The 12,802-nt window shown below is 35.9% G+C and overlaps 1 protein-coding gene across 1 annotated transcript; it reads left to right on the plus strand.

Moving 5' to 3' along the window:
• The first annotated feature begins 1,000 nt into the window (after nt 1-1,000).
• LOC121736418 (ubiquitin-conjugating enzyme E2 H) lies at nt 1,001-11,876 on the plus strand. Its single transcript, XM_042127594.1, has 5 exons — nt 1,001-1,202; nt 3,428-3,504; nt 6,473-6,640; nt 8,058-8,186; nt 8,572-11,876. Exons 1-5 carry the CDS (start codon nt 1,150-1,152, stop codon nt 8,709-8,711), a joined length of 567 nt encoding a protein of 188 aa, XP_041983528.1. The 5' UTR covers nt 1,001-1,149; the 3' UTR covers nt 8,712-11,876.
• The last annotated feature ends 926 nt before the right edge of the window (nt 11,877-12,802 follow it).

Here is a 12,802-nt window from a genome sequence, read left to right on the forward strand (position 1 = left end):
AATATTAAATAAATCTCATTAAAAATATAAAATATTTTTATTTTTTAGTAAATAAGAGCATGAGAACGTCAACTGACGTTTGACTATTCGTTCGAAAACTTGTAAGAACGATCAAAGTCCACGGACTCTGATCGTTTTTAACTTTTACCGCTTAAACTATGATCACTAATAACTTTTATGTAAAAAAATAAAACGTAATTTATCGTGACTTTGTACGTTTATATTCTTTTCATGCTTAGTGACAGGCAAGCTTAGCGTCTTACGAACTAGATGGCATTATTAACCTCAAAGCAGTTTTAGGGTGACTTTGATCGTTCTTTCCCTGTGCTCTTCAAGTATAAAAAGGGGAAGAAGGAGTTTGCCGCGGAATTTTAAAATTCAAATAAAAATAGAATGATAGAAGCAGGAGAGAATTTTCCGAGCTCCGCGCGCTAACTGGTTTTCGCATATTTTATATTTAATTTCATTAGTTTAATATTTACAATTTTGTTTTATTGTCATAATTTAGTGTTTTAATGTGTTTCTTTCAATATATTTTAATTAACTTTTACGCGAGTGTGTTTCTTATGACAAAAAGTCCCGCCACCCGTGTACAGACACCAGCACTAAATTTTCATTTACAATACCCCTAAATATTTTTGCCCCTAACTTGGTCGAAAACCCCCTAAATCTAGGGGGAAATCCCCTGATCTGGCAACACTGCAATTCAATTGTATTTTTTTTATTTGACGCATTTTCCTCTATATTGTCTTTGGTGGGAGAGCATAGACGATATAGCTTTTCTATAATTAAAAAGTGAAAATCTCTCCCACTTCTTTTAAAATACTTTTAACGCTGAATAGAATTTAGATAACAGTCAGGTGTGATGCAACATAGGCTAAATGAACTTAATAACATCTAGGAGATGTTGAAATAAGCTAAATAGTGAGAAATTTTAAAGTATTGATATTTGATTTTTCTTATGGCAACAATTTTTCATTACACATCACCTTCGAAAAATAAAAGTCTATGGTCCGTTCCGTGTCCATTGTTTTTCTCCAATGTTATTTTTCTGATTGCTGGTAGTGGACGACAAATTTTTATCTCTGAGTTGAGTGAGTGTTTGTACTGGTGTTCGATACAGTGATTTATTCGAAATAGATCACGAAGATGTCGTCACCGAGCGCTGGGAAACGTCGTATGGACACGGACGTCATAAAACTGTATCCTTTGTTATCTCATACAAAGACCCTATTGCGTTGGGCCTCCATGTAAATATGTAGGTAGTTGAAGGGCCATCAGCTGATTGTCACGATACAATACAAAAATCGATAGAGCTCATTTATGTGCCCGATTTATTTGACCTATCTTATGTTTATCCCTTTATCACAATGAACGAATGTATGGGAATATAAAGCTCTATAAAAGGGTTGTGTATTCTTTGTATCCGTAGGTCTATATATCTATATATAACGCTTAGATAAACTCACAAATCGAGATACGAGCGAACGGTGTTCTCTTCCTTGACTGTGATATTTCGTAATCCCAATGTAGGCCACGGTCTGAATTGCGCATTTTTTTATTACGTAGAATCCACGACTTTTCGTGTTATGGTCGCTACTAGAAATTCTAAATTCAAATAGAATTGAAAGTTATGTATGTAATTACTCATTTAATATTCAGTATAATCACTGGCCTTGTAGTAATGTAGTTGTAATTATTGCTAATACTTAACAAAGGACATAACATAATTAGGAGGAATTCAGTACAAAACAGTTGACACCTTTATTTTTAAATTTTTAACAGAAATAGGATGCTGATACTGTTGGTAATCTGCCAAATAGTAGATGCAAAGTATAATATTATTTTGTTTATCAACTGTTAATTAAATGCCTGCTTAACACCAGCATGTAGACAAACAACTTCAAATAAGGAAATAGTACAATATTTATTGTTAATTTATTCATTTAGAATACAAACAAGTTGTTTTTTTACATGGATTTTTAACACTGGTTAAATAAGTTAAATGGAATATTCTAATTTTTTTTTCTTTATGAATGAAATTATCACTTTTTTGTTCTAACAAACTTACAATAAAATTCTTTTTTCTGTAATTTTTTTCATCTAAGTAAATGTAAATAATACTAAGTCAAATATATTATAATTACTGTGCAATATTTTTTTGGTTACATTTAAAATAAAATGCATTCGAACAAAAGTATTGAAATAATATTAAGTACCATTTTCTTAAATTACTGGTCACAATATCAATTAAAAACTAACAGTGTTAAGCATCTTTCATTTACATTCTTTTGCTATCTCTCAACTTTTTTTAATCCTTCAATCGTGGATTCTTGGAAATCTACTGTTATTCTATAATATACTTAATACAAATAATATGTGGATGGAACATGGTTTATGCTTTTTTTAGTTATTACTATATGAATAGTTTTATTTCTAATTAAAGGACTTTATCGTAAAACAATAATGCCGTCCTTATAGGCATTCAATACAATTTGAAAATCAACAAATAAATCAGCCTCATTTTAAACATGTAGTCCAGATATATCTCTTAAACATCTCTGGGGTGATAGTTAAAACCTGTTTATACACACACATTACAATAATACATAGCGAAAAACTACACAATATGTATTTATTGTTTTTGTCTGGCATATTAAAATGAGAGACAAAGACAGCAGATCTTGCATTTATTTTAATTATTAAGGTTTTTTTGTAAAGCCTACTAAATAGGCTGTTGACCTGTCACTACTTGTCTCTTTCTCTCATCCACAAAAATCCTATGTTGTGTATCCATACAGTCTTAACATAGCTAAATATAAATGAAACACATTTGTTATCTTGCTTCCTACAATTATTGTAAACTGAATCTTATCTTATCAGTCTTGTTTAGGTAAAACTATGTCTGAAAACTTTTTAATATAATAATTGTTGTATGTTCTTATTTTAAATGCATAAAAAATTCTTCAATAACTCTTTTATGTGGGTAAATTATTTAACCCATCAAGCCCCATAAGCTCACCGGTGAGCGAGACACGATAGAATAACTATAGATTTCCAAGAATCCACGATTGGAGGATTAAAGCTTAGGTACACAAATTTTTCATGAAGGTGGTATTTTCATTGTTTTTTTTTGTTTTTAATATATGATTTTATTATAGTTAGGCCAAGCCCTAGCTTGCAGCTCTGCCTGCAAAAATAGTACCATACTTTTCATGTGATGAAATGTAGCCTTTGTCCTTGCTCATTTCCCCTGGAGAGCAAATTTCTAGCACCTTTGATACAAGCAAACTTTTTTTTGAATATTTATTGTTTTTATGTGTGTATTTGCATATTATATAGTGTTTATGTATTTATTGCTTAAATTTATGTGCTGTTTATTTATTTATGGTTTTATATTATACTTATCCTTAACATAAACTCACAGTATTGAGAGTAAGCATGAGGTGACAATACTCGGCGGTCTAAACGAGTTCTGCGTCAAATTCTTCGGCCCACCTGGCAGTGAGTACAAGCTTATTATGTTCAAAACTTGACGAAGTTAACTAGGCAGTAGGCACCCCGTTCTAAAGAAATTCTACGGAAGTAGGTGCCAGGTTAATATCTGTGTGCTGAACAATGAAACACCTGCATGTGTGCCGGAGACGAATATTAATTACTTAACCCATCAATCCCCAAGCACTACCCGACTGCCGCATGACAATTGAAAATCTATTGTGTCTGCGATTCCCACGATTGAGGTATTAATTATTGTAATTAAAAGAAGAGTTAGATTGGCACTTAATGTCAAATCCTCATTTAATTAGAGTTAAGTAATTATTAATTAATATTCGTCTCTGAGTGAGACAGTTAACTGCATGGTTATAATTAAAAGGGTTTATGAATACTCAAATTTGTAGATTGATAGGAAGTCTATCATTCTCTTCCTTAAATCTGTATACTCCTTACTGTGGTCATGCTAAACATGCTGCCCTGCTATGCTATTCTTGTACCTTGAATTACAAAAAAAATGTTAAATTAGTGTAAAATGAAATGTGACTTTTGTCAAGAAAAATAATCACATGATGAAATCAAAGTAGTATTAAAAATAAATTAGTAATAATGCAAGTGTGACCTCGTTTTTGAACTGATTGCCGTTTGTTCTTGAACCTGAATCATTGTCGTACTCGTGTAGGTTGCCTAGAACGGACTTTTTAAAACAAAAGTACTCAAGTTATTAGTCTGAGGTACTCTTTATTGGTCGACAGTATAAGACTAGGCACAACTCACAACTGTGTTAAACTAGATGACGCCCGCAACTCCGTTGCACCAAAATTAGTTTATCGCGATGGAACCGTACATTTTTCCGTGATGAAAAGTATCCTATGCCCTTTCCCGGGACTCAAAGGGTTTCTCGGAGACATCCATACCAAATTTCAGCAAAATCGGTTCAGCGGTTTGGGCGTGAAGAGGTAACAGACAGACAGGCACATTTTCCGATTTATAATATGAATATGAAATTTCGTAAATAGCCTCATAATTTGGACTTTAGTCGCCAGTAAAAATGTCATCAGACCAATTTTCAAAATTCGTAACATACATATTTTATAGATAACGATTTCACAATTCCACTACGAAACATATCACTATCTCATGTTTACCTACAGCGGTATTTGAACCTGCGACCGACGGCGGTCGGGCTGCCGACCCCAGGGCCCAGACAGACTAGATAGATCGATAGGTCGTTAGTCCATCGCCGACGTCACCGGGACGTCACCGACAAACATTCGTATTAAATGCACATTATAACTTAGGCCAGGGATGGCAAACCTTTTCCCCAGGCGTAGCATTGTCACCATAGAAACGGTTTCTTTCGACGAAAGAATAGACAAAATGACAGTTTGACAAAGACAAAGTGAAGGTTAGACAATGAAAATCCGCCATTTTGTCGATTAAATCCGTCAGTATATCGATTCTTTCCCATGTCTAGCCCTGTAGGCTATCAACGTGCCCTTTTCTGAAGATTTTTTTCTAAAGAAGTCAAACGTGCCATCATGTGCCGTCTAATTATTTTTTTGTGACTCGGTGCGTGTTACAAAATTTGATGCTCGCTATGCAGAGGTGGATTTGAACCTTCATTGTTGGCAGAATAATTTCGATACTAGTTTTGTGACCAGTAGCGTGCTGGAGCACGTGCCACTGTTATAGGTTTCATTATCCTCTACGCCACTACTGCAGAGCAGCGGCGGCATATCCATGCCGCTGCTGCTCTGCAGTAGCGTGCGCTAGATCAATGTCAGTAGAAAATAGAACCTATATAGCCTAGGACAGGGGTCACCAATTAGTTTCGCTCGGGGTCCGTTTTAAGAAATGCCCTTTATGAAAATGACCTTCGTGGTCCACACATTTTATAAAAAAAATATCTAATAAACTAAGGTAAATACGGAAATTACAAAGGTATTTAATTATTTACATATCAATAAGAAAAGATACAATTTTTGTTGCCAATTACGGTATCGGAGATGTTCATCGGTAAGTCGTGACTAAAATTTATTTTTAAAAGAAGTTCATCTTCGAAAACGCTTGGTCCGCACACAATGGGTCGGCGGTCCGAATGCGAACCGCGGTACGCCATTTGATGACCCCTGGCCTAGGACGTAGGTCATAAAATGACATTTTATTTTAATTTTCGCTGACGTCCCGTTGGCGCTGACATTGGACAAACGGCAGTAGGGGTTATTGACAGACCCCAAAGTTCCGAGGTTGTACCTCGAAGGTTAAAATAGCCCCTGCGAGTGTTAAACATAGCCGCGGGGTTAAGTTAAATATAGCAGGGATCCCTCATTTATATTAAGTAATTGGAAAAATCCCTTTAAATTTTAAACTTTTGGACCAGATAAAGTGGTTTCTATTATTAAGTAAGTATTTCGTCTTTTATTTGAAAGATTTTTCCATAATAATTCGATTTTAAACGCGTGATGCCATAAACATGGATATTTAATGCTGTAAATTTTACGAACTGTAAAAGGTATATAAAGATATAACTCAATAAATTTCAGTTCATACAAATCATAAGCATTTGGGGCTCCGCCAAGGGCCTTGGGGGGGCTCTGCGTAAACGCGATATACAAATTGTTTTTCCGGGTTAAAGATGATTCATTAAAAGATGAAACGTTCATTTTTTTGGAGGTCCGTCAAAAATTACACTTCTTAAAAGGGCTGCATATTCAGCCACCAAAAAATTTGACCGTCGATATAGGGTTTTACAGCCCCTTTAGCCAACACGTATTCTTTATGGCTTCTTCATAGAATCGTCAATAAAGATGACATTGGTACTTATATCAATTTCATACATTTCGATAAAATTAAGTCGACATTCGACTCATGTCATGTCAGTCCCATATATTTTGATTGGCGATTCTACGCAGAGGCGATAAAGAAGACATCTTTGCTAGGGGCTGAGGACTCTACTAGCCGAACTTGTATTTTGCAGCGCCGTACGAGGGCGGCGTGTGGCGGGTACGCGTGCACCTGCCGGACCACTACCCGTTCAAGTCGCCGTCCATCGGGTTCATGAACAAGGTGTATCACCCCAACATCGACGAGGTCTCCGGGACCGTGTGCCTTGACGTCATCAACCAGGCCTGGACGGCGCTGTACGGTAAGACAGTAGCTATGTGGGTCACCCAGATAGCAGTTACAGATCCCCGGGACCGCGCGACCAAAGTATAACGTCGCCAAGGTCTCCGCGACCGTGTGCCTCGTCAACCAAGTGTGGACGGCGCTATACGGTGAGCGCACACACTAGAATCTAGATACAGGTCCATGGGACTGCATTTGATGGTGTATGGTAAGATTGGTAAGACAGTAAAGGTCTATGAGACCATAGTTTATAGCGCGAATCTGGCTTCTAAGTGGACTAGAAGTGAGGTGTGTCTACCTACTAGGTATAAATTATAATATCGAGGAACAGACTAATAGGTACTCTTCTAAGTTCTCACTTGCCGACGCTTATGGCGAGAGTCGAGACCGCAATAAGCGACCCTATACGAAGCAGCGGAGCCGCTCGACAAACTCTTCCCGGGGATTAAAAATAAGGGACCGGGAATAATTATTATTGTATTGTATCCCTGTTCGAGAGAACAGGGATACATAAAAGACGAGAGTCTGTTTGTAAATATTGTGTTGTGTGTTGTGCAAAATAAACGTTTAAAAAAAAACTTATGTTCCACAGCACCGATGTTTAGTGACGCGTAGCGCCGCTGCCGCGTAGTTCGGCTTCACTAATATAACTTCATGAAAAAAGTTATGGTTGTAACGTGTCGGGTCGTTGCCATTAGTCCGCTGCAGTATTGTCGCTTTGTGCAGTCTCATCGGCTTCTTGCAGGCGTAATCTTGTCGAACTTCGGCTGCGTTTCTTCGGCATGGTGTGTTTAGACACTAATAGTCTGTAAGATTAGCCTTACACGTATCAGCCCCCCTGATTCACGATCGTCGGAAAGTTCTCACGTGAAAAGTTCTCATATTATGTCAGTTTGGACTAAAACTCTTTTCGCTCTTGTGTTGCTATAGGTCTACCAGGATCTGATGGCAAAAAGTGAGAGAGGAAATTGACTATAGCAATACCGGGGTATTGGGAATAAAACATTTTTAATTTTGATCCTCAAAGCATCAATCATTGCTAGGCGCGTTATATGATAGATTTCTCTGACAGTTCATTGTTTACGTAAACATAAGGTTTAAGTAAAATTGTTGTTTTATTATACCACATAATACTTACTCAGGCTACTTAGAATTGCATTATACAATAAAATAAACAAATAAAATTGATAAAACAAACGTTTAATTGCCTGCTACTATGGCGATTGTGCGAAAGGCGGTATAGTGCGTCAAGAATGTCTAGGAGGCGAAAAAAGTTTCGCCTCCTAGACATTCTTGACGCACTATATGTGCATAGATAATAATATACTAGCTATTTGATGGAATAAAATGACATTTTCTAAGCTCGCGCATCGCACCTCGCATCGGTGCGTGGCCGGAAGTGAACCTGTTAATCAATTATAATCTTGGTTTTGCAGACCTGTCGAACATCTTTGAGTCGTTCCTGCCGCAGCTGCTGACGTACCCGAACCCCATCGACCCGCTGAACGGCGACGCCGCCGCCATGTACCTCCACAAACCGGAGGAGTACAAGAAGAAAGTCTCAGGTGAGACTACTGACATACTCACACCACACGTCTAGCCCCCGGCTTCCTTTAAAAAATTTTAGTATAAATGTAAACGAAGCACAGTGCCCACTGGGCCGTAATTAATTATAACAACGGTGCAATATTTTCTTGCTTGCATTTGGATCAAAATTTATTGAAACTGAGCTTAGCTGTGGTCTGCAACTTAGCATAGGAAATGGAATTATTCATACAATGCGGAACAAAAAAAAATATATATAATATAGTGATATACGCCCCTCATGAAGCCAGTCATAACCCAGTGGGACGGAAGACCAACACGACTGGCGAGAGATCAGGCACAGGACCGGCTTTTTTGCAGTTTCGGAACACAATATACTTACTCATATTTGCCTCGTCATTCCAGACTACGTCCGCCGCTTCGCCACGGAGGAGGCGTTGCTCGAGAAGGACGCCATCACCGGCGCCGGCGCCGCCGCGGGCAGCGACACCGAGTCCTCTATGTCCGACTTCAGCGACGACGAGGCGCACGACATGGAGTTATAACGCATGCCGGTGTTGCCCGTCGCGTGTTAGTGTTGCCAGATGATAAAATTCTTTTTTTATTATTTATTTTAATGGCCATGGATGCAGTGCGATTCTAAATTGTATTGATCTTGTCCAACGTTTCTTTAACCGTCTTAACAGTTTGTTGATTGAAATTCTTTTGAATTTACCCATATGGTAGATTTTTCGTATTTAACCGAATTTTTTATGATGGTAACTGGCAGCGGTTAGGTTATAATCATGTTTTCGGCGTGTAATTATAAAAAGCTTTAAAGTATTTAAATTGTAGGTGTCTTTTCTCGTATGATAACACCGTTTATTATAAATGTATGAATTGTCTATGGTATTTTCGAAATTCGATGTAATTTTAGCCGCCCTTGCCACAAGCAAATTTTCTTGTCCTTTATAGTTACTCGTCGAGTTAAATGGTAACGAAATTAATTTTAATGCTAAGCTTGTGGCAAGAGCGTTTTGTCGAGATTAAAAAGAGAGAGTTGTGTATATTGTCCACTGTTCGAAACCATGGCGTAACCAGAGACAATAAGGTTTTTTTAATTATCAATCGTCACTGTGACCACTGGATTTTGCCATTTGAATTACGCCATGGATAAATATCTACGGACCATGTTATGCCAATTTTAGATTTAGATTCGAAACTGCTCATTACAGTGGACTACAACTTTTATCTCGATTGTAAATTGTATTTTAAATATTGGTGTGTCGGAAAAGTTCATTAGATGTGTCTATGGCTTGTCTATGGTCGTTTAACGCTTAGTAGCAATATGATATAATATGGTGTTCACTTAAAGTTATGGATCGGTATCAGCGATGGTTTAGAATAGAGAGTTGCTGGGAAAATATCGACATCATAGGGAACAAAATTTTAAATTTTTAGTAAGATCGCATCATACGGTACAAACGGTTGTGCTAAATTCAAAATTAGTCAATACTGTATATTGCTATGCTCTAAAGTATTATGTGTTTTTAAATTCCATTTATGATCCTGGCAACTCTAAACATAGGTTATCGTATGTAATGATTTATTCAAGCTAAGGAAATAAAGGAGCTATGTTAGGTTCACCATACAAATTGTCACGCTAGACTCACACAATAACCTGGCAACACTGCGCGGAATTGGCATTTTGTAAATATATTTTAATTCTGTCCCCATAGCATAAATTGAACTTAGCTCGTGCGGGGCCGGCAGTCATCACTTATCTCATAGGTATTTAATTTTTTAATAGTGTTAATTTTTAAAAAACGAATGTGTCATGTTTTTGTCCCGGAAACTACCATATCGTAGAACTTTATATGGCAACACTTGTCCAATTGTTTTCGTCTCCAACTGTGATTTTCCTCTAGGAGGGGTACATGTCAGAAGAGAAATTGTAGTACTTAGGACGACATATTTTATTTTAGCACAATTGTCTATGGTTAGTTTTTTTTAGCATGGCAACACTGGTCTTGTTTGTTGGAGCCAAACAAAATCAACTGTATGTCCCAATAGAATTCCTTAGTATGATCTAAACACCTTACATGCCGTTTTTGAATGTTTCCTCTTAAGTAATATTAATATGTAATACAAGAATCATTATAATTGGGAATTTGATAAATACCAATGTTTTTTAATTTTACTGGTTGTATAGCTAGAATAAAACATTGTGTTGCTGAATTATGTTCGTCGCGTCTTTGCCACTGACGCCTCTAGCATTAGCGAAAAAGAGGAAGAAAATAATTTTATTTATCTTTTTTCTTTTTAATTCCTATAAAGTTTTTATCAAATGCCCCATTGTGTATTATGGTTCGTCATACTGTTACAACTCGCATTACCTCCGTAACTGTTTCTTAACCAAATAACGGCATTTCTGTCGATGCGACGAGTGTGAGAAATTCGCGGCGTCATTTTGTTTTATAGTGATGTTCTTTTTGGTATCGATAAACGTGTTTTCTTCTTCATATTATAATAAATAAATTTGTTGTTTTTGCGCATAAGATAATTTAAATATATTTTTGGCGCATAAAATATGAATTCTCGAATAACAAACACTACTTCCAAATAAATTTTCGTTGCAGAGAGGCTTAAACTTGTTTTAAAAATTGTGTGTTGTGATATTTTTAATACTCAATATTAACGCCAAAACGCTACTTTCAAAAGATATCAAATTGAACATTACAAATCAGATCTCTAAAATGACATGTTGCGATCCTATAAGTGTTGCAATCATCTTAATGTTAAGTCTAGGTTAAATAGAATATAACACGAAAATAAATATATTAATATAGATATTATATGTATCTTGAAACACTCAAGCCATAATAATATATTTTGGTATAAGGAATATAACAAGTTAAAATTCTTAGCGAGTCGGAGTTTTTTTAATTCGGTAGATCTTTTTAGTAGTGTTTGGAGCTTGATCCACCCAGCTTGTTTCGGTCACGATGTCAGTGTTATCGATGTTTAGATTATCGTTAAACGGTTTTCAAATGAAACTTGTATGTTATTAAATAGCTTGGAATAATAAAAATCCAACTTGGAGGTGTAATGATAATGATTTAAATTTTAAAGTGATTGTGTCGCTAAAATAATAATTATTCCAAGCTATATTTTATCTTTTAGACAATAGACATGAGTAATTCTAAAATCGTGTTAAACAAACAATAATTTGGCTGAATTTCAATTACTTGCGTCTATAAATGTATATTTTGTATATTTTATAAAGTAACATTTGAAAATTATTTAAATGAACAATAGTGATGTGAATCTGTATTTTTTATATATTCGAATATGTTTTGCCATGATTGTACCTACAAAATATTAGATACTAATCTACGTAATATTAAAATAATAATTACAACTTGGTTTTATACGTTGTATTATGTATATATCTTAAATATTATACACTTTTATGACATCGGCACACTCTTGTCTCTCTGTTACTAAAATATATTTATCGAGTATCGACTAATGAAAAGTATCGATAGTTGAGATGTCCAAAAATATCGATATAACGCACCGCTAGGTCACATCACTATTGAAGTAGAAGCTACTGTAAGGTTGTTCGGGTAGGAGCCCACTAACTAATAAATCGGTTATTCATGAGACAAAAGTTTATAGTATATTTTTATTTCATTACATGTAATAAACTTATGTTATTTTTAAATTAATTTATCTTTTTCTTACCCTCCTATGTCCTTCTAAGACCCCTAGACGAGCTAATATAGCGTATTGCGTAATATTATTGACCGTCTAGAGTTGAACATCGCGCGTCTTCAATCTAATCTATACATATATGTATACATATAAATAAAATTGGAGTGTCTGTTGGTAATATATGAATGTATATAGGCTACAGACACCAAAACAACATTTTTTACAATTTTTGTCTGTATGTCTTTCTGTTTGTTCCGGATAATCTCTGAAATGGCTGGAGCAATTTTGACGGGACTTTTTTAGGCACATAGCTGATGTTGTAAGGAATAACTTAGGCTACTTTTTAACCGACTTCCGAAAAGGAGGAGGATATATTTCACTTTTGTTTGTAAAGGAACCCTAAAAAGGGGATTTTTTCCTCTTTTTTATTATCTTTGTTTATTGTTATCACATTTCGCTAACGCGGACGAAGCCGCGGGCAACAGCTAGTTGTCAAATAGACTGTTTAATAAAATTGAAGCGTGATATTGCACAATACAATAATTGATCGTATTGGATTGGGGCCGGCTAACAGTGCAGTCCGCTGTCCGATATTCTTGTAAGTCACGCTCGTTTGTATCGAAGCAAACGCAAGGAAGCCCAAAGTTTTAAACTTTATTATTATTTATTATTATATATTATGTGTCAAAACGGGCAAACACGAGCGCATCAGGGCCCGTACCACGAAACGGTTTTGAGACTCAATCAGACGAGAATGCCGCGTCCTGCTCTAACAACGTCATTTCACGTTTGTTATGTTCGGGCCACACTAACGAGAAACGCCGTTAATTATCGCGTTAATTCTAAAACATGTTATAGCATTATCGCCTTTACATGCCACTAATTAAAGGCGAAAATGCTATAACATGTTTTAGAATTAACGCGATAATTAACGGCGTTT

This window comes from Aricia agestis, chromosome 19, assembly GCF_905147365.1.
Source record: "Aricia agestis chromosome 19, ilAriAges1.1, whole genome shotgun sequence".
Taxonomy (NCBI): domain Eukaryota; kingdom Metazoa; phylum Arthropoda; class Insecta; order Lepidoptera; family Lycaenidae; genus Aricia; species Aricia agestis.

Bases quoted from the DNA above. Each gene is read 5' to 3' on its own strand.
- LOC121736418 (XM_042127594.1), top strand. From the start codon at position 1,150: ATGTCGTCACCGAGCGCTGGGAAACGTCGTATGGACACGGACGTCATA. The intron at 1,203-3,427 runs GTATCCTTTGTT...ATAAACTCACAG, and splicing joins GACACGGACGTCATAAAACT to TATTGAGAGTAAGCATGAGG. The intron at 3,505-6,472 runs GTGAGTACAAGC...TGTATTTTGCAG, and splicing joins ATTCTTCGGCCCACCTGGCA to CGCCGTACGAGGGCGGCGTG.